The sequence below is a fragment of the Mobula hypostoma genome, chromosome 23, assembly GCF_963921235.1.
Source record: "Mobula hypostoma chromosome 23, sMobHyp1.1, whole genome shotgun sequence".
NCBI lineage: Eukaryota > Metazoa > Chordata > Chondrichthyes > Myliobatiformes > Myliobatidae > Mobula > Mobula hypostoma.
Genome location: NC_086119.1, coordinates 17,849,116 through 17,870,947, shown reverse-complemented (window position 1 = coordinate 17,870,947; position 21,832 = coordinate 17,849,116). Strand labels below are relative to the sequence as shown.

At 40.8% G+C, this 21,832-nt stretch overlaps 1 protein-coding gene across 5 annotated transcripts in view; it reads left to right on the top strand.

Moving 5' to 3' along the window:
- Positions 1–21,832, top strand: part of tada2a (transcriptional adaptor 2A) — a 51,514-nt gene that overhangs the window by 10,914 nt on the left and 18,768 nt on the right. For all 5 annotated transcript variants that reach the window (XM_063031101.1, XM_063031100.1, XM_063031103.1 and 2 more), the window contains 7 exons: positions 2,011–2,117; positions 12,262–12,321; positions 12,971–13,062; positions 16,843–17,000; positions 17,564–17,652; positions 20,896–20,968; positions 21,643–21,706. In XM_063031101.1, coding sequence (XP_062887171.1) covers positions 2,011–2,117; positions 12,262–12,321; positions 12,971–13,062; positions 16,843–17,000; positions 17,564–17,652; positions 20,896–20,968; positions 21,643–21,706 — 643 coding nt within the window. The remainder of the gene's footprint in view (positions 1–2,010; positions 2,118–12,261; positions 12,322–12,970; positions 13,063–16,842; positions 17,001–17,563; positions 17,653–20,895; positions 20,969–21,642; positions 21,707–21,832) is intronic.

The following is a 21,832-nucleotide window of genomic DNA, read 5'->3' as shown; positions in this document are numbered from 1 at the left end:
TCTGTAGGAGGCTTTGGGATTTTCCTTCACCTTGCATGCCCTCTTTTTGCCCTCCTATCTTCCTCCTCCTGTGTTCCTTTGCATTTCTTTTACTCCTTGAGTACCTCATTTGTTCCTTTCTGCCTATACCTCCTTCTTCTTAACCAGGGTCTCAATGTCTTTTGAAAACAAGGTTCCCTAAACCTGTTAGTCTTGCCTTTTATTCTGACAGAAGCATACAAATTCGAGACCCCTCACTCATCAAACACACCTTTGCCAGAAAACAACCTGTCCCAATCCGCACTTGCCCGATCCCTTTCCAATTTAGAACCTCAACCCAAGATCCTGACCTATCTTTTTCCATAATTATCTTGAAACTAATAGCATTATAATCTCTAGATCCAAAGCATTCCCCTACACATACTTATGTAGTACAGAGTAAAACAATAAGATTGCAGAATAAAGTGTTAAAGTAGAAATAAAGTGCAGTTCAGGTAGACAGGTGAAAAGAGGTAGGTTGTGAGGTCAAGAGTCAATCTTACCATACTAGGGAACCATTCAGTAAACATAATAACAGGATAGACGCTGGCCTTGAATTTGGTGGTATGAGCTTTCAGGCTTTTATCTTCTGACTGCTGGGAAGGGGGAATAAGAGATAAAGTCTGGGATCCTTGGGGTCTTTCATTCTTCAGGAGCATGTGTAGGCACTCCCCCACCCCTGCCTCTTCCTGAAGACAATGTTTTGCTGATGTTATGACACTATGTCACTAGGTTCTCTATCTCCTTCCTGTACTCCAATTCATTGTTATCTACAGCCCGCCATGATGGTTACATCTGCAAATTTGTTGCTGGAGTTAGCACAGAAGCTGACCATGCAGTTGTGAGTGTATAGGGAGTGGAGTAGGGGGCTGAAGATGCTGCCTTGTGGGGTGCCAGTGTGACAATATCATGGTAGAGGTGTTTCTGCCTGTCCTTATTGATTGTGGGTCTGTTGGCCAGGAAGTCAAGGATCCCATTGCAAAGGGAGGTGTTGAGTCCCTGGTTTAGGGATTTGGCAATGCACTTGCTCCTGATTATAGTATTCAGGTGGAGCTGTAGTCAGTAAACAATAACAACACAGATATCTACTGTCCAGATGGTCCAGAAATGAGTTTAGAACCAGGGAGATTACATCTGCCATAGATCTTTCAGCAGTTGGCAATTTGCAGTGGGTCGCGGTTACCTGAAAGGCTGGAGAAAATGCATGCCATAACCAGCCTCTCAAAGCACTTCATGATGGTGGATGTCAGAGCCACTGCATGCTTGTCATTAGGCACATTACCTTGTTTCCTTTGGGTATCGAGACAATAGTGCTCTTCTTACAGAATCAGAATTTGTTTCACATCGTAGTGAAATTTGTTTCATGTCATAATGACAGCAGGCATAATGAAAGATTCCTTTAATTATTCAGCTGTGAAGCCATATCATTCTTTTACCTATAAACAAACAAATAGCTAATGATTTTTATCTTCAGATCTTTCCCCTTTACAAAGATATGTTTCTTGCACTATTATCTAACATGGCAGCAGCATGCGCAGTATTCAAGATGCACTGTAGCAATGGAAAACTTGTGCAACAGCACTCTAAACCTTCTATCTCTGCTTATGCTAGTTTCCTTCTGAGTTGCTTGCTGTTCTGCTACTGATGTTGAATTTTCTTAAATATTGCTGGGACAAGTCCTGGAATTTAACTCATAACAGCATTATACAAATATGTCCTTATTACTGCTTAATGTTATCCAGTTAAAATGTACACACCAAACATGGAAGGCCACATTCAGAGCACTTAAAAATTAGTTCTGCAAAAACATTTCGTTTGATGATTTGATAAAGTGCTAGGATGATTTGTGGAGTTGCTGAAGTGCCTGCATGAAAATTTAACATTTCCATTTTTGCATATGGATGTTGACTGAGAGTATGCAATGTATTTGCAGTTTTATTATAGTATTCAGAGTTGGTAACTGCTCAGTTGTGTGCTTCCATTTTGTTTCAGGTGACCCATTTGATCAGCCACCATGTCGTGGTTGCTCTTCCTACTTAATGGAGCCTTACATAAAGTGCGCAGACTGTGGGCCACCTCCTTTGCTTATATGCTTACAGGTACTCAACAATGTTAATGCTACATGAAAGTCATTATTCTTATAGAGGACCTCCCTGAGTTATGGGTGGGCCGAGTTAAGGAAATCCAACTTTAAACAAATGCTCCCATATATTTTTCAAGAAAGCAATAACAATATGTTTTGTGGTATACATTAATAACTGGATACAGTGTATATACTGGTTAATTATGGGTAGTGTTCGAGTGAATAGTCAATGAAATGAAAATTAAAGCAGATGTATGTAAAGCAATACGTTATTAATTAACATAGAAAATGGACACTTCTGACTTGGGGAGAATCAACTTACGGACAATTCTCAGGAAGAGTACTCTTATGCAATCCAAGGACTGTCTGTCTTTTGGTACTTTGCTCTAATGATAAGGCCTTAAGACATAGGAGCAGAATTAGGCCATTCAGCCCATCGAATCTGCTCTGCCATTCCAGCATGGCTGATTCTGCATCCCTCTCAAACCCATTCTCCTGCATTCCTCCCACAACCTTTGATGCCCTGTCTAATCAAGAACCTATCAACCTCCACTTTAAATATACCCAAGGACTTGGAGTCCACAACCGCCTGTGGCAGTGATCTCCACAGATTCACTGCCCTCTGATTAAAGAAATTTCTCCTCATCTCTATTTCTAAATGGATGTCCCCCTATTCTGAGGCAGTGTCATCTTGTCCAAGACTCACCCACTACAGGAAGCATCAGCAATCCCGTCTCCAATTCCAACCTCACTCCTTCCGAACGCTCTGCTGTCTACTCCCTCTGCACTAATCCTAACCTCACCATCAAACCCGTAGATAAGGGGGATTTGTAGTAGTCTGGTGTACTGACTTCTACATTGCTGAGGCCCAGTGACGATTCTCAGACATCTCTTACTTACCCCTCGAACAGAACCCTGCTAAGGAGCAACAGGCCATTGTTTCCCACATTATCACCAACCTTATTAGCTCTGAGGATCTCCCATCCACAGTCACAACCTCATAGTTCACACACCCCATACTTCTTGTTTCTACCTCCTACCCAAGATCCACAAACCCACTTGTCCAGGTACACCCATAGTTTCAGCTTGCTCCTGCCCCACTAAACTCATATTTGCATACCTTGAATCTTTTATCTCCCCTAGTTCGGTCCCATCCTCCCTACATCAGTGACACTTCACACGCTCTGGATCTTTTCAATGATTTCAAGTTCCTTGGCCCCCATCATTGTATTTTCACTATGGATGTCCAGTCCCTGTACACCTCCATTCCCCATCAGGAAGGCCTCAAAGCTCTCCATTTCTTTCTGGACACCAAATCCAACCAGTTCCCCTCCACCACCACTCTCCTCTGTCTAGTGCAACTTGGCCTCACTCTTAATAATTTCTCCTTTAGCTCCTCCCACTTCTTTCAGACAAAAGGTGTAGCCATGGGCACTGGGAAGGGTCCCTGCTATGCCAGCCTTTTTGTCGGCCATATGGAACAGTCTAATATCCAAACCTACATTGGTGGCCATCCCTCCACTTTTCCTACGCTACATCAACAAATGCATTCCTGCACCTATGCAGAATTCGTCGACTTCATCCACTCTGCCCTCGAAGTTACCTGGTCCATTTCCGACACCTCCCTCCCCTTTCTCGAGCTCTGTCTCTGGAGATAGCTTATCTCCATGTCTATCATAAACCCACAGACTCTCATAGCTACCTGGACTATACCTCTTCCCACCCTATTATTTGTAAAAATGCCATCCACTTCTCTCAATTCCTCTGGCTCTGTTGCATCTGTTCTTAGGATGAGGCTTTTCATTCCAGAGCAAAGGAGAAGTCCTCCTCCTTCACAGAAAGTTGCTACCCTTCCTCCACCATCAACACTGCCTTCTACCACATCTCTTACATTGCACACACGTCTGCTCTCACCCCATCCCCCCCCACCAGTCTCCGCATCCAGCACATAATTCTCCGCAATTTCCACCATCTCCAACAAGATCCCACCACCAAGCACATCTCCTCCCCCCCCAACCACACACACAATTCCTGCTTTCTGCAGTGATTGCTCCACACATGACTCCCTTGTCCATTTATTCCTCCCCACTGATCTCCATCCTGGTGCTTATCCTTGCAAGGAGAATAAGTGCTACATCTGCCTGTACACCACCTCCCTCACTACCATTCAGAGCCTCAAACAGTCCTTCCAGGTGAGGCAACACTTCACCTGTGAATCTGTTCGGGCCATATATTGTGTCCGGTGTAGCCTCCTGTTTATAAGTGAGACCCAATGTAGATGGGAGACTGCTTCACCAAGCACCTGCGCTCTGCCAGAAAAAGCGGGATCTCCCAGTGGCCAGCCATTTTAATTCCACTTCCCATTCCCATTCCAATATGTCTATCCATGGCCTCCTCTACTGCTGTGATGAGGCCACACTCAGGTTGGAGGAACAACACCTTATATTCTGTCTGGGTATCCTCCAGCCTGATGGCATGAACATGAATTTCTTCGAACTTCTGTTAATGGTCCCCCCCACCCCTCTTCACCAGTCTCCATCCCCTTTTCCCTCTCTCACCTTGTCTCCTTGCCTGCTCATCACCTCCCACTAGTGTTCCTCCCTTTTCTTTTTTCCATGGCCTTCTGTCGTCTCCTATTAGATTCCCCCTTCTCCAGCCCAGTATCTCTTTCACCACTCAACTTCCCAGCTCTTTACTTCACCCCTCCCCCTCCTGGTTTCACCTATCACCTTGTGTTTCTTCCTCTCCTCCCCCCACCTTTTAACTCTACTCATCTTTTTTCTCCAGTCCTGCTGAAGGTTTTCAGCCTGAAATGTCGACTGTACTTTTTTCCATAGATGCTGCCTGGCCTGCTGAGTTCCTCCAGCATTTTGTGTGTGTTGCTTGAATTTCCAGCATCTGCAGATTTTTTCTTGTTTGTGACAGGAAACACCCTCTCCGCAGTCTAATCTATCAAGGCCTTAGAATAACTTAACCCTAATATTCCAGTCAGAAAGTGTTTAACTAGCAATGATGTTTTACGTGTCAACCCTAGCTGTATCCATGAATAGCAGCACATACAAAATGCTGGAGGAACTCTGCAGGTCAGGCAGCATCTATGGAAAAGAGTAAACAGTTAACGTTTTGGGCTGAGACCCTTCAGGACTGGAAGGGAAAGGGGGAAGGTGTCAGAATACGAAGGTGGGGGAGGGGAGGAAGAAGTACAAGGTGGCAGGTGAAACTGGAAGAGGGGAGGGCATAATGTAAAGAGCTGGGAGAGGACAGAAGACAAGGAAGAAAGGGAAGGGGGAGGAGCACCAGGAAGACCACTTCATTGAGCACCTTTGGTCATCTACTTCAAAAAGCCGTGTCTCCCAGTGGCCATCCATTTCAGTTCTCCTTCCCATTTCCATTCCAACATGTCAGTCCATGGCCTCCTGTGCTGCCACGATAAGGCCACACTCAGGTTGGAGGAACAATACCTTGTATTCCGTCTGGATAGACTCTAACCTGATGGCCTGAACATCAGTTTCTTGAGCTTCTGGTAATTACCCTCACTCCTTTCCTTCACTATTCTCCATTCATGTTTCCCTCTCACATCTTCTCCTCTTACCTGCCCATCACCTCCCTCTTGTGCTCCTCTCCTATCAGATTCCCCCTTCTCCAGCTCTTGTCGTTTCCACCAATCAATTTCCCAGCTCTTTACTTCACCCCACCCCTTCTCCCTGTTTCACCTTATCTCCTGCCACCTTGTACTTCTTCCTCCCCTCCCCCACCTTCTTATTCTGACTCCCTCCTCCTGATGAAGGGTCTCATCCTGAAAGGTTGACTGTTTACTCTTTTCCATAGATGGTGCCTGGCCTGCAGAGTCCCTCCAGCATTTTGTATGTGTTGTGTTGGATTTCCAGCATCAGCAGATTTTCTCATGTTTTTGTTTTTTGTCTATCCATGAACGTTGCAGTCCAGGGTAATGAAATTAAATTATGGTATTAAAAGTTTGCATTGATTTGTACTAGAGAAAATATCCTGCAAAATGAAAAATTGGGCTCAACACAACTTATCCTTTTATAACCTACTCTAATCAGTCCATGTTGTGCGCTTATTTTCAGATTGGCATACCTGCAAAGTCAGGCACCAGTCCCATCTCAAATTGTTTTCATAACAAATATCTGTAATGTATGTGCACATTGGGAAACCAGTTACTGTATAAGTAGGGTGATCGGTTTTCAGACCCCTTGTGTCAAGTGGCTCCATGTTATGCACTGTTCTAATAAAATTCGGCCTTTGTTCACACAGCTAATCATTGTTTTTAGTAATTTAATTGTAAACAGCTTGTCAGTGTTTATTAATGCATGTTAATGTTTTTACAATATTATAAGACATATTTATATTTATTTTGAGAGTGTATTGAATTGAAAATAAAAGCCCAGAGTGTTATTGGGCTATAGTGATATTGAAAGGTCTAGATATAGTGGACGTGGAGAGGATGTTTCCTATAGTGGGAAAGTGTTGGACCAAAGGGAACTGCCTCAGAATATAAGGATGTTCCTTTAAAAGAGAGATAAGGGGAATTTCTCTAGCCAGAGTGTGCTTAATCTGTGGTATTCATTACCACAGGCAGCTGTGGAAGCCAAATCATTGGGTATATTTAAAGCTATGGTTGATAGGTTCTTAATTAGTAATGGCGTCAAAGGTTATGGAGAGAAAGAAGGCAGGAGAATGAGGTTGAGAAGAATAATAAAAGTTGAGAGGGAGTTGGGCTGCGCCCAATCAGTGAACAGGAGCGAGTTCACATAGGTCATGGCAGTTTTCAGAGTTGGACTGCACCCAGTTGGTGAACAGGATTCATCAGAAAGGGCAAATGAAAAAAGGCAGGGGCAAGCAGAGTGGCCATTGTGTGAGTGAGCCAGTGTTAGAGTAGTTTTGGCTGATCAGGCTTGGGTGAGGTAAATACCTGATAAGTTTCTTCTTTATATATGAGGAGCAACACATCATATCCCGTCTAGATAGTCTCCAGCCCCTTGGTATGAACATAGAATTCTCCAACTTCTGGTAATTCCCTCTGCCTCCCTTCCCCTATCCCTATGTCACTCTGCCCCCTCCTCCAGCTGCCTATCACCTCCCTCTTGGTTCCGCCTCCTTCTACTACCCATTGTGTTTTCCCCTATTCTTTCTTCACCTTTCCTGCCTATCACCTCCCTGCCTCCCTTCCCACACCCCTTTATCTTTCCCCTTACTTTTTTTTCACCTGGAACCTACCAGCCTTCTCCTTCCCACCCTCCCCCCACCTTCTTTATAGGGCCTCTGCCCCTTCCCCCTACAGTCCTGACGAAGGGTTCTGGCCCGAAACGTCGACCGATCTTTTCCACGGCTGCTGCTCAACCTGCTGAGTTCCTCCAGCGTGTTGTGAGTGTTGCTTTGACCCCAGCATCTGCAGATTATTTTGTGTTTAAGTTTCTTCTTTATTCTTCATTCCTCATTTGTTATGGCACAGTGCAGTGAGAATGGCTCCAGGGACAGTGTTGTGTTCTTTGTGTGACATGTTGCAATTCTGGGAGACCTCAGCCTCCCTGATAACCACATCTACATTAGGTGTACCGAGCTGCAGCTCAATGACCTTCGGCTCACACGGGAAATTGAGGAAGTGATGGATGGAGCTGCAGGGAGGTAATCATCCCTAGGTTGCAGGAGGCAAGTAACTGGGTGACTGTCAGCAGAAAGAATCGAAATGGGCAGCTAATGCAGAGTACCCCCTGTGGCTGTTTCCTTCAATAATGAATATACCATTTTGGATACTGTTGAGGGGGACAACCAGTGGCGGAAGATAGAAAATACGTGTCAAAAGGACAATGTTATGATAGTCATGAGGGATTTTGATATGTAGGTACATTGAGAAAATCAGGTTGGTGCCGGATCTCAAGAGGGGGAATTTGTAGAATACCTGCGAGGTGGCTTTTTAGAGCAACTGAATTTTGGGTTGGGTATGGTACAATGAACCAGAATTGATTAGACAGCTTTAAGATAAAGGAACTCTTGGGGAACAGTGATCAGAATATAATAGAATTCACCCTGCAATTTGAGAAGGGGAAGCTAAAGTCAGAAATATCAGAATTACATTGGAGCAAAGAGAATTACAGAAGCACAAGAGAAGAGCTGATCATAATTGATTGGAAGGGAACACTAGCAGGGATGATGGTGAAATAGCAATGGCTGGAGTTTCTGGGAACGATTTGGAAGGCACAGGATAGATACATCGCAAAGAAGTATTCTATCGGCAGGATGATATAACCATGACTGACAAGAGAAGTCAAAGCCAACATAAAAGCCACAGAGAGAGCATATAACAGAGCAAAAATTAGTGGCAAGTTAAGAGGTTTGGGATGCTTTTAAAAACCAACAGAAGGCAACTAAAAAAGTTAATAAGGAAGAAAAAGATGTATTATGAAGGTAAGCTAACCAATAATATTGAAGAGGATACCAAAGGTTTCTTCAGATAAGTAAAGTGTGAGAGTAGATATCAGACCACTGGGAAATTATGCTGGAGAGGTAGTAGTGGGGGATAGGAAATAGCAGACAAACTAAATAAGTATTTTGCATCAGTCTTCACTGTGGAATACACTAGCAGTACGCCAGAAGTTTGAGAGTGTCAGGAGTGAGTGAAGTTGCAATTACTAGGAAAAAGGTGCTTGGGGGGAGGGGAGGGGAACGTCGACTCAGACCATGAGAGGCCTGCGTCGGGCATTCTCATGCCTTACAAGGCGCAGATTGGAAGTCTGTGTGGGGCATCACTCCTTGCACAGACACTAGAGCAATATGTGATTAAGTGCCTTGCTCAAGGACACAAACACGCTGCCACAGCTGAGGCTCGAACTAGCAACCTTGAGATCACTAGACGAACGCCTTAACCACTTGGCCACGTGCCCACACAAAGGTGCTTGGGAAACTGAAAATTTTGGAAGTCTACTGGACCAGATGGTCTACACCCCAGGGTTCTGAAAGAGGTGGCTGAAGAGATTTTGGGGGAATTAGTAATGGTCTTTTAAGAATCACTAGATTCTCGAATGGTTCTAGAAGACTGGAAAATTGCAAATGTCACTTCACTCTTCAAGAAGGGAGAGAGGCAGAAGAAAGGAAATTATAGGCCAGTTAGTTTGGCCACAATGGTTAGGAAATGTTAGAGGCAATTAAGGATGTGGCTTTGGGGTACTTGGAGGCACATGATAAAATAGGCCAAAGGCAGCATGGTTCACTCAAGAGAAAAATTACCTGACAGATCTGTTGGAATACTTTGAAAAAATAACATGCAGGATAGACAAAGGAGGATTGGTAGATGTTGTGTCCTTCGATTTTTAAAAGGCCTTTGACATGGTGCCACACATGAGACTGCTTAACAAGTTAAGAGACCATGGTATTACAGGAAAGGTGCAAGCATGGATGGAGCAATAGCTGGTTGGCAGGAGGCAAAGCGTGAGAATAAAGGGAGCCTTCTCTGTTTGGGTGCTAGTGACTAGTGGTGTCTAAGAGGCCTATGTTGGGATATTGTACGTCAGTGATGTGGATGATGGATTGATGGCTTTGTGACCATGTTTGCAGATGATATGAGGATAGGTGGAGGGGTAGGTAGTTTTGAGGAAGTAGAGAGTCTTAGATAGATTAGGAGAATGGGCAAAGAAGTGACAGATGTAGTGTCAGGAATTATATGGTCATGCACTTTGGTAGAAGAAATAAAAGCATGGCTTGTTTCCTAAATGGAGGGAAAATTCAAAATTCAGGTACAAAGGGACTTGGGAGTCCTTGTGCAGAATTCCCTAAAGGTTAATTCGTAGGTTGAGTCAGTAGTGAGGTAGGCAAATACAATGTTAGCATTCATTTCAAGAAGAATAGAATATAAAAGTAAGGGTGTAATTTTGAGCCTTTATAAGTCACTGGTGTGGCCTCACTTGTATTATTACGGGCATTTTGGGCCCCTTATCTAAGAAAGGATATGCTGACGTGGGAGAGGATTCAAAGGAGATTCACGAAAATGACTCTGGGATTGAATGGCTTATCATATGAGGAGCAGTTGATGGCTCTGGACCTGTACTCACTGGGATTCAGGAGAAGTGGGGGGGGTGGGCGCGGAATCTCACTGAAACATCAAATGTTGAAAGGCATTGTTAGAGGGGATGTTTCCTATGGTGTCAAGACCAGAAGACACAGCCTCCGAATAGAGGGATATCCGTTTAGAACAGAGATGAGGCAGAATTTTTTTACCCAGAAAGTGGTGAATCTGTGGAGGCCAAGTCATTGAGAAAATTTAATGCAGGGGTCGAAGGTAGGAGAGTGGGATTGAGAGGGATAATAAATTAACCATGATGGAATGGCAGAACAGACTTGGTGGGCTGAATGGACTAATTTTTGCTCCTATGTCTTATGGTCTTATAGATGTTATAGATCTTTTAACCTACTCTAAGGTAAATTTAGTCCCTCTCACCCAAATAGCTTTCCATTTTTCTTACATCCACATGCCTGTGTAAGAGTCTTTTAAATGTCCTTCGTGTATTTGCCTCTACCACCACCCCTGGCTGAGTATTCTACACACCTACTGTTCTCCATGTAAAACATTTACCTCTGACATCCTCCTTCCCCTTATCCTCCAATCACCTTAAAATCATGTCCTCTTGTGTTGGCCATTTCAGCTGTATCTCTGCCTTTTATCATCTTGTACATCTCTATCAAAGCACTTCATATCCTCCTCTCCAAAGAGAGAAGTTCTAGCTTGCTCAGCATTTCTGCATTAGACATGAAGCTTTGTGTTATGAAAAATCATGATACAGGCAGTTTTCTGAAAATGCAACTCCCCCATGGCGAGAGAATCCCTGTATCTGGCTGAACTTGCTCAAATACATGCCTCAACTTAGTACCCCACAGTCAGCAGCAGTAGTGGTGTCCATGTCAGTGCTGTGTTTGTTATTTCCATTGCTTTACTGGAAGCTGTTAGCTGTGGTTGATACCTGTACCAATTATACAGTTCCTCTTCCCTGTATGAATGAACTTTCAAACTACAAATTCCACATTTTTTGTTGTTTTAGACATTGAAATTGCTTTTAGTGTTTATCTTAGCCTTGGATCTGCAGGCAGACAAAATGTGCGCTTTCTAGTTGCAGTGACAGTCGTTCACCGAGACCAGCAGTGAATGATGCTGACTGCATCACTGGGTATATTTAAGGCGGAGGTTGATAGATTCCTGAATAGTCATGGCATGAAGAGCTACAAGGAGAAGGCAGGAAATTGGAGCCGAGATGGAACTAAATCAGCCATGATGAATTGTGGGAGCAGACTCGTTGGGCCAGAAAGCTTAAAATTGTGCTCCTATATCTTATGGTCTTAAATCAGCCATGATAGAACAGCAGAGCATCCATGATGGGCTGAATAGCCTACTTCTGCTCTTACGTCTTATCTGCACTTTTTGTTGACTGTGGGAGGTCCTTTTCTCTCCCTGATATTACCCCGCAACAAAATAATTTCCAGTCATTTTGAACAGTATTTCCATTTTACTCCCAGAATCTGGAAGATCCACAAATTCTTTTTCTCAGATACTCATTTATGATTATGGAGTTCAGAGTGAAAACTCAAATAATCAAAGTACGTGAATAACAGTTCATTGTTTCAGTAATTTGATTTTGCTGAAATTTAACATCTGAATTTATAAATTGACTTTTCTGTATGAGTTTTTCTAAAGAAGCAATTGGCAAGTTTTGTTACATTTTGGCAGAACAATAAAGAGTTAGTACTCGTGACTACTTAAAAAGAAAAGTATAATAAAGAGCGAGGACTTGTGAATCAGTTGGAATCTTGATTGCAAATAGCACAAGAAAATAGAATGATATAATTAATTTCCTGAAGTTATTTTAACTAAAAAGCAAGAAACTGCAGATGCTGTGAATCTGAAATAAAACAAAATGCTATCAATTCTCAGAAGGTCAGGCCGTGCCTGTGGAAAGAGAAATAAATGAGTGGTCATCAACCTACAAGAAAAAAAATCTATTTTTGCTCCACAGATGCTGCCTAACCTGTTGATTATTTAAAACAAAAACAAAATAGCATTTTTCTCCACTACTTGAACAGCTTACCATACTTATCAAACGTTTTTTACGAAATTTGAGGTGAAGAATATCTTTTTTACTTTTTCTTGTTTGTAGTGCTTTACCAGAGGGTTTGAGTACAAGAAACACCAAAGTGATCATAGCTATGAAATAATGGTAAGTATAGAGATTTTCAAAATTCTCCTAGACATAGATAGTGGAAACTAAATATGGGTTTTTTGTTTTTGATCGTTCTGATCACTTCCTAAACAATTTAGGAAAGTAAGTTCATTGTGGAGTAAAAGTGGCATTCTTATTGTTTACAAAATTGGGTTTGCTGAGGGAAGGCACCACAATAGTGGACATCATATTTGAGTTTTTAAAAATCTTGCTTTTGGGGAGGATAGTTTTTGTGTAAAGTAAGAACAAGTAGTTGTGCTGGATTCTCTTGAATGTCACACCTAGATATTGGGCCATGATCCAAACTACAGAAAGTATGAAAGAAATAATTAAGATTATAAAAATATGCCAAATCAGTGTTTTTAAAGGGCAGAACAAACTTGGGTTGAGTAATCTGTATGCATTAATGCTTTCATAATTTCTATCTACTCTCAAAGTAAGATGGGCTAAATTTATGGATCAATCTCTGATGGAAATTTGTGTACCTTGAATGAAGGTGTTTAAATTTATCCACCTTTTTTGTTCTTTCAGTCAGGCAGAAGTCAACAGTGACAATGAGATTCAATTTCCGTACTTAACACTGGGGCTGGTAAAACAAATGATGCTGTGTTTAAATTGCTTTTTCTTTTTCATTGTTCACAAACAGACATCAGATTTTCCAATTTTGGATCCAAACTGGACGGCTCAAGAAGAGATGGCGTTACTTGAGGCTGTGATGGACTGTGGTTTTGGAAACTGGTAACATTACTGATCTTTCATTTGCAATTTTTTTTAAAAAATCCAGAAAACTTTTTGCATCATTTTTATGCCAGGGTTCCACCAATATTTTTATTGCCTGCTAGTATTTTGTTCAAGAGCAAGCCAATTATCCCTTGTACAGCCATCACAACTGCACGAGATTCAAATCCCATTTCTCTTGTTTTTTATGGGTAAAGAACATTCATTGCAATCCTTGGTAACTTACTACATTATTTAACTATGCTGCCTATATTTAACTGTAGGGTTCATCACAAAAATTGCTATTGAGTGACAGCATTCTTATTCATACCAACAGATGTGCTCGTCTTTTGTATTGTAGATTGAGTTTCCATTCATTGAATGAGCCAAAGCTCCAAATCATTAGTAAGTTCTAAGGAGTTATTATGCGACAGGTGATACAGATATGAGTTTACCCATATCTTGTGTTTAAGGTATTTGCTGTGATTGAGTTATATGTCAACACTTGAAAGCCAAAATTTGTTTGTTTTCTCTGTCTTAATATTTCCCATTGATCACAGAGTCATATAAAAAAAATGCACAATACCCAATTGAGTTCCTCACCTTATTTTCATGCAGAATATCATTCTGAACCTTTTAAGCTTAATTTATTAAGTTAGTTATTAGATTATGAGGACACTCAGTCCTCATTTATTGTCACTTAGAAATGCATGTATTAAAAAATGATACAACGTTCCTCCAGAATGATATCACAAGAAAACACAGGACAAACCAAGACCAAAACTTACAAAACCACATAATTATAACATATAATTACAACAGTGCAAAGCAATACCATAATTTGATAAACAGCAGATCATGGGCACGGTAAAAAAAAGTCTCAAAGTCCCAATAGCCTCATCATCTCACGCAGATGCCAAAAGGGAGGAACTCTCCCTGCCATGAACCTCCAAGCGCCGCAAACTTGCCAATGCAGCACCATTGGAAACACCCGACCGCAGCAGACTCTGAGTCCGTCCGAAAACTTCGAGCCTCCGACCAACCTCTCCGAGCATCATCCTCTGCCGAACACTTCGATCCCACCCCGGCTGCCGAGCAACAAGCAAAGCCGAGGACTCGGGGCCTTCCCCTGCGGAGATTCTGGACCACACAGTAGCAGCAGCAGCAAAGCAGGCATTTCAGAAGTTTCACCAGATGTTCCTCCGTACTCTCACGTCTGTCTCCATCAAATCAGGATTGTGCACGGCACCCTACTTGACAAATAACGGACATCACCACCGGAGCGGCCGCTGCGAGCTGCGTCGCTTTGCCATCTTCTCCTCCCTGTATTGTATATATTAAATGCATAATCATAACATAAATTTTTTTTATTTCAAATTTGGAGCATTTGAATATCTATCTTAGGTTGAATTAACTTTTATCACTAATTTGACTACAATGGAAAATAAACAATTTTTGCATCAAACTATTCCTTTTTCTTTGTAATATCTGGGATTTTGAACAGGTGTGGGGAGAGAACGCTAACTTATTAGCAATTGTTCAACAAAATATTAATATTTTAACAAAGTTGAATAAAGGAGGAAAAGAAAATCTTTGTGCCTTTTTGGCTAAAGTTAAAATGCGTTGGTTCCTTTTTACCCTTAATGGCTATACCATTCATATATCTTTGCCAAAAAGTATCTCATCGCAAACCTATACTCCTTAAAAGCCTAGCTATATTGTAAATAGTACGTTATTTGGAGTGATAATATATAAATAACTACTCATCTGTAATGTGAAAGGTAATTTTTAGCAGGCTCCCTGTTGAAGTTATCGTTGCCTACAATGGTGTTCTATTAAAGCAGTCATAATTTTCCAAATCTCAGCAATATTTTCCAGTCCTCCACTTTTAAAGGATTGTGTAGCTTGACAAAATGAAGTACTGTTGCTCAATAAATTTGCCTACCATCGTTTGGAAATAAGTGAACTTACAAAATATCTTATTCAGATAAAGCATAAAAATATGATGGATTCTTGTACAGAATGAGCTTTAAGATACTAAATCATTGCTTATAAAATAAGTCTGATTAAATAAAGAATAGTGTCTATTATAAATATTACCCTGAATTTTTGTTTGCACTTCAAATTCCTACCAAGATAAATTTCTTTAATCATGCACATGAAATTCTCAGACGAAACTTCGTTTTCCATCAAAAGGAATTCATTAATGTATTTTAGTGAGGTGACTTCAAATAATTTTGTTTGCACAGCTAAACGTAATAGTGCACATTAACATTTTTAATAAAGCTATATGGCTGTCTATGAGTAACATAAACCGTTAAACCACTTCAATGTGCAGTTTTATAGTAAATCAAGTATTTTTTGATTTGAAAGAACAGTTAAAACTTGCCTTTACACCTAATTAAAATCTACTCCGTATTCTTAACATCATAATCAGTGGAACTGGGCAATTTTCATTTGAGGATTTGGTCAATTTTTGCCTGCAAAGACTCATGGTAGATGAATCTTGAATATGTAGCCCTTATCACCAGACTCTTAAAATTTAAGGTAACCATCTCATTTTGTGAATTCAAAACATTGGCCCATTCTAATGTATGTACATCTTAAAATTCCTCAAAGCTGCTAATTTTCAATTCTGATTGATTCTATCCAAAGTGACTTCCAATGCGCAAAGAAACAACTCACCAGAGTTGCTATTAACATCTTCAACAGTGTCAAATAAAAAAACACAAACACTGATAGCTTTCTACCCACTCCCTCACTGTTGACTGTATAAAATCTTCTTAGGACCTATTCTTGGCTCTTATTTCTTACCACTGGAGAATCTGATGGCACTCACATTTATCTCACAACCTGACCTCCCAGTATCTGATCTCTTGGCAAATGTCCAGTAGTGGATGAGCAAACATTTCCTTTAACCAAATAGTGGGATGACCAAAGCCACACCACAAACTTTGTTCTCTGACGTTCTCTCACTCAAAGTTCTCAAGCTGAGCATCAATTTTAAGATTCTCATGCTTATTTTTCAATCAATTTATAACCATTTCCTTCCCAAAATTTGTCACTACAAGGATCTCAAAACCACTATTTTTGACAAAGCCTTCTAGTCAACTGACCTGATAACTTCAGCATTCACTCATCAGTGTTGGACCTGGTTAAAAAATGCCTTGGTTTTAAAAATCTCATCATTTTCAACTCTGTTAGTGAACTTGTCACTTCTTATCTCTGTGACTTTCACTACCTCTTTGATTCTTGGATCTATATGGCTCCTGTAGGTATGTCCAAAGCATCCTTGATTTTAATCCCTTTTCCTTTTTGTGACTATTGTGCTTGGAACTTCTTCCTGAAAGTGCCTCAACTTTCTTACATCTCTGCCACTGCTTAAAACCGACTCCTTTGACCAAGGTTTCAGCCAGGTACACTAAAATCCCCCTATGACTTTGCAGTTTTCTATTTGTTTATACACCTCTTGAGTGCTTAGGGACATTTATGATGGATTAATGTTGCCATACAAATAAGATGTTATTTAGTGTCCGATCTTCATAATATTCCTTGAAGCAGATTGTAACACTTTGCTGTGTTGAAGGTGCTACATGTATTCAATAGTTGTTAAATGAGTGAAAAACATTAACTCGCTTAGAATTGCACAGACTTTTAAGGCATATATTTGGATCATTTCACACATGATAATGCAGCACAGGTGCCTTGTAAGCTAATTGTTTTCTATTACTTTCCACTATATTAAAAGAATGTCAAATGCATTTGCTAACCATCATTTTTCAAAAATAACTTTCTTTGAAGGCAAGACGTAGCCAATCAAATGCGTACAAAATCCAAGGAGGATTGTGAGAAGCACTACATGAAACATTTTGTTAACAATCCACTGTTTTCCTCAACGTTACTGAGTTTGAAGCAACCTGAAGAATCCAAAGACCTTGATACAGCAATCACATTCAGATGTGAGTTATCATTGGGTTTGAAAGTGGAAAAGTGAAAAGCCAAAGTGGAAGGTGACTTCCTCAGTGGTTTAAATGTGGCAGATCTTTGATTGGGTTTATGGAATTCCATTGGTTGGACGAGCTAAATGATCCTTGGAAGATCTTGGGCCTGGGTTTGAGTCTTGACCTCTGCTGAGTTATTGCTTTCTCTTGGTGCTATAAAGAGTGCTAAGGTTGAGCTTTTGTTACCAGATCACAAAGGGACAAGTGTTCCAAGCTTATTCAGGTGGGACATCAGATGGTGACTTGATGGATAGGATGCTCATCCCATTGAATGGTCAGTTACTATTGAGACCATTATACCATTACATTAACATATTAGGAGCCAAATTTCTGCTCCAAGTTTGGAGTACAAGAGAGACAATGCGATTGGGGGGTGGGGGGAGAGAAATTAATATTTCATTGGTGCTCAGTCCATCGAAACAATTGCATTATGTTATCCATCATTGAGAATTAATATTTGCATTATTAATTGGTACTTCATCATTATAAAGCAAATTGCTGTTGTTTTCTAATTAACACAGCTTCTGATGAACCACCTAGACCAGCATTTGATTCAGCACTGTCAAGGGACATGGCAGGATATATGCCAGCACGAGCAGACTTTGTTGAGGTAAGTACCTTAATTGGATTTGGGGATCATTATTTAAATAATTTTTTGAAAAGAGCGCAGCATGAATTTATTTTGTTATTTGGTAAGATGCCAGTTAAGTTCCCAGAGACCACATCGAGCATGGAAATTGCTACCATAAGGAGCAGTTGAGAAAAATTGCATTAACGTATTCAATGGAGATTTGAATAATTAGGGGAGAGAGAATGGAAGTGAGAGGATTTAAATTGGGGTTAGAGAAAGGATGGTGAGAACTGTGTGGAGAGCATAGATGCTAGTATCAGTAGTCAGGCGGAATAGTTTATATCAGTGTTATAAGTTCAGAAGTATTCCATGTCAGATTATTGTACAAATGGCTGATTACAAATACTATAAATACTGACTTCGGTTCTTAGAATGCGATTCAGGTTTATTTATCAGGTACTTCAAAACATACAGTGAAATACAATACTGTGCAAAAATCTTAGGCACATGTAAAAGAATTCTTTAAAGCAGAGATGCTTTCAAAAATAATGCAATTATAACTTCCTAAATATCAAAAAAATTACTATAAAGTGCAGTAAAGAGTGAAAAACTAAATCAAATCAATGTTTGATGTGACCACCCTTTGCCTTTAAAACTACATCAATTCTCTTGGGTACACTGTTGTGCAGTTTTATAAGAAAATTGGCTGGTAGATTGTGTTCCTAGCATCTTGGAGACCTTTCCACAGGTCATCTGCAGACTTTGGCTGTCTTGCTTGCTTCTGTCTCTCCAGGTAATCCCAGACAGCCTCGCTGACGTTGAGATCAGGGCTCTGTGGAGGCCGTTACCATCTGTTGCAGAACTCCTTGTCGTTCTTTTTGCTGAAGATAGTTCTTGATGACCTTGGCCGTGAGTTTAGGGTAATTTTCCTGCTGCAGAATTAAGTTGGAACTGATGATACGCTTCCCTGTTGCTATTGCATGATGGATGAGAATCTGTTTGCACTTCTCAGCATTGAGGATCCCATTCATTCTGACCAGATCATCAACTCCATGATGATGACAATGTGAGGCCCGGGAGGGGCAGAGGCGAGTCTGTTCGAGAGCCGGGTTGGATCAATCTTCATCTGGCATCTCATCTACGGCCGTTCCAACATGCGTGGCCCTGAGTTGGTATCACCTGATGGAGTCCTTGAAACACATAAGCCTCCACATGACGTCAATGTGTTGATCCAGGTCATGGACAAACTCGATTGAAAATGCTCCTCCAACTTCCCAATTCAGGTCTCGGAGACCTTTCTACAGCTTGAAAAACCTTGAGTCCTAAGACAAACACACTGAATGCACCAATACTGGCACACCAACACACCCGCTGGCAGAGATCTGATCAACATCTCCACCTTGCTCCTTCCAGGCTTTACTATAGCTACCAGAAAAAACTGGACAGGTACAAATAGACTCAGAAGTCGACATGTTAAAACAGCACGAACAATACACCGATGGGGCACCCAACAAACCCCAGCTTGCCTTTGTGGTGCCCCAACCCAGGATGTCCTCCACCTGGTCCAAACATGCCCTCTCAGTCAGATCCGAGACGGCTTTGCCGCATCCCATCAATGCGGCCTTGAGCTGGAGGAGAGGCTTGACAAAAAACAATTAAAATTGTGAAGAGAGAAACACCTGCCATACGAAGCAACAAAACCAATTCCATTTGCAGAAATGCAGCCCCAAACCTGCAGGGAGCCTCTGCCATGCTTCACTGTGGGCTGCAGACACTCATCCATGCTGTGCTCTCCAGTTTTTCTGAGGACAAACCGACTCCTGTTTGAGCCAAAAATTTCCAAATTTTGACGCATCATTCCAGAGCAGTTGCTGCCTTTTTTCAGCAGCCCAGACCTCGTGTTTTTGTGCGTAGGTGACTGTCTTGGTTTTGTTTCCACTTTGGAGGAATGGCTTTTTAGCAGCAACTCTTCCATGAAGATCACTTCAGACTTCTCTGGACTGTAGGGCGGTGTACTTGGGATCCAGATGGTTCTGTGAGTTCAGAGCTGGACTTCTTCCAATATAGAAGAGACGTCAGTTAGATGTATCTCTTGTCTACTGCACTCAGTTTCTATGTCCGACCACTGTGTTTCGGGTCCTCAGCCGTGCCTGTTTCTTTGTGCTTCTTCATACCTTGAAACTCCCATCTGACGCAAAATTTCTGTTTGGGAGAGACCTTGCTGATCCAGGATGGCCTTCTGTCTTATTGCTATGCTCACTCTTTATAGATTAAACTGTCACATTTGCCACACCCTTACCTTTTAGTTTGCTTGTCCTTCATCCAGTTTGAATCCTTCTACCCTGTTTCATTTTCATTTAATCAGTTTAGTTCATTCAGTTCATTTTGTCATTGATCATTAGCATGCTGTTTACTGTCTTTGTTTAATCATGCACTGGGCTATATACCTACAAAGTAATCAAGTTTTAATTTGAAAAGTCATCTATTATTTAGTATGTAACTTTCTTTAATGAAGTACAAAAATTTCTCTAACTTTTTTTTGGAAAATGTATGTTTGGAAATCTAACATTTGCTCTTTTCTACTGACACTAGTACAGAAGACAAAATTTAAACATCTAAAACAAAATTTATATAAAAAGTCTCAGGTGCATAAGACTTTTGCACTGTACTGTACATTGTTAGCGTTAACAACCAACACACCCAAGGATGTGCTGGGGGCAGCATGCAAGTGTTACTATGGTAAGTACCTACATAGCATGCCCATGATGCCCATGGTATTGCTGCTTATGTTGTTCCGCTGAGCAACAACAACACAACAAAGCAAAACAACAGTAAAACAAGCCTCTTTCCCACCCACTCATGCACACAGACAGGACTCTCATCGATTTGCAATTCTTTCTTGCATAAGCTGGTCACATTGTGTCCCTCTGCCACCCCAAGTGAAGGGCAGTTGAATGCACTATATCATCAGGTCGCCTCAATTTTTTAATGTTTGAAATATCTTGGATACTGGCCTAAATATTATGGCCAGAAGGCCACTTTCAAGATCCCAGTTTGAGACATGTTAACAGGGAGCACATGCTGCAACGTCAAGCTGACAGTGTTGAAGAGGGAATAAACAGTTTTACCTTGGTTTGTATTTGACAATTACAATTTAGTGGAAGGCCTAGGCTGACCAGCTTCCTTCCAATAACTGTTGCAGCAGTTGCTTTTCAACTTATTGCATTTATTTAAAATAAACTGAATGATAACTAAACTGTGGTGCATATATCTCTCAAACAGGAATTTGATAATTATGCAGAATGGGACTTGAGGGACATTGATTTCGTCGAGGATGACTCAGATATTTTGCACGGTGAGTGACAGTATATTCTTTGCTAGCTTAGTAAAACCTATCAAAACATAACTGCTTCTTTTATGATTTTTCCTTCATGCAAGGAGAGCTTTTTAATTCTCCTTTTAACAAAATAACTTGTAATTGTCTGTTGTAGTAAGATGCCAAAATAAATTATAGTGGAAATTGTTTCAGAATATTGATGGGTTTAACTCGGCAATTTCTTATATAGCAAGCACAGTATTTCTGGATACACAAAAATTACAATAAGGGTTTCAGTTTGCTCACCAGTCACTACAATATTTTGCTCTGCAGCGTGTTGCATTATAGCACTGAAGTCACACCGCTGCTTTTGACTCCCTTATTGCTAGAACTTATTAAAATTTAACCAAAAAATGTAATTCTGAAGAAAACACATAAATGTGAGAAATATGGAAGGATATGGACATAGGCAGGAGAGATTAGTTAGCCATTTGATTATTAATTTAATTGGTGTGGCACAATATTGTGGGCCGAAAGGCCTGTTCTTGTGTTGTGCTGTTCTATGTATTAACTCTATTCAAGAGAGTCAAATTATATTATTCTCTCTTAGCAGTTTATTTAACAATTCAACCTTCTCTTTTTAATACAGTGATTAAATGCTGGTGTTTGCTGAAGTAATCCCTTCATCATTTTAATATTTTTACTTTGAACAGCTTTGAAGCTTGCTGTGGTAGATATCTATCACTCTAGATTAAAAGAGCGACAGCGAAGAAAAAAGTAAGTTCCTACTGAATTAGTTTGACCTTTTATACACCTGGATTTTTTTTCTGTTTTTATTTTGAAAATCATTTCCAATCCCATAAGGAATCAGGATGAATTGCCTCTTCTGTTTGTTTGCTTATA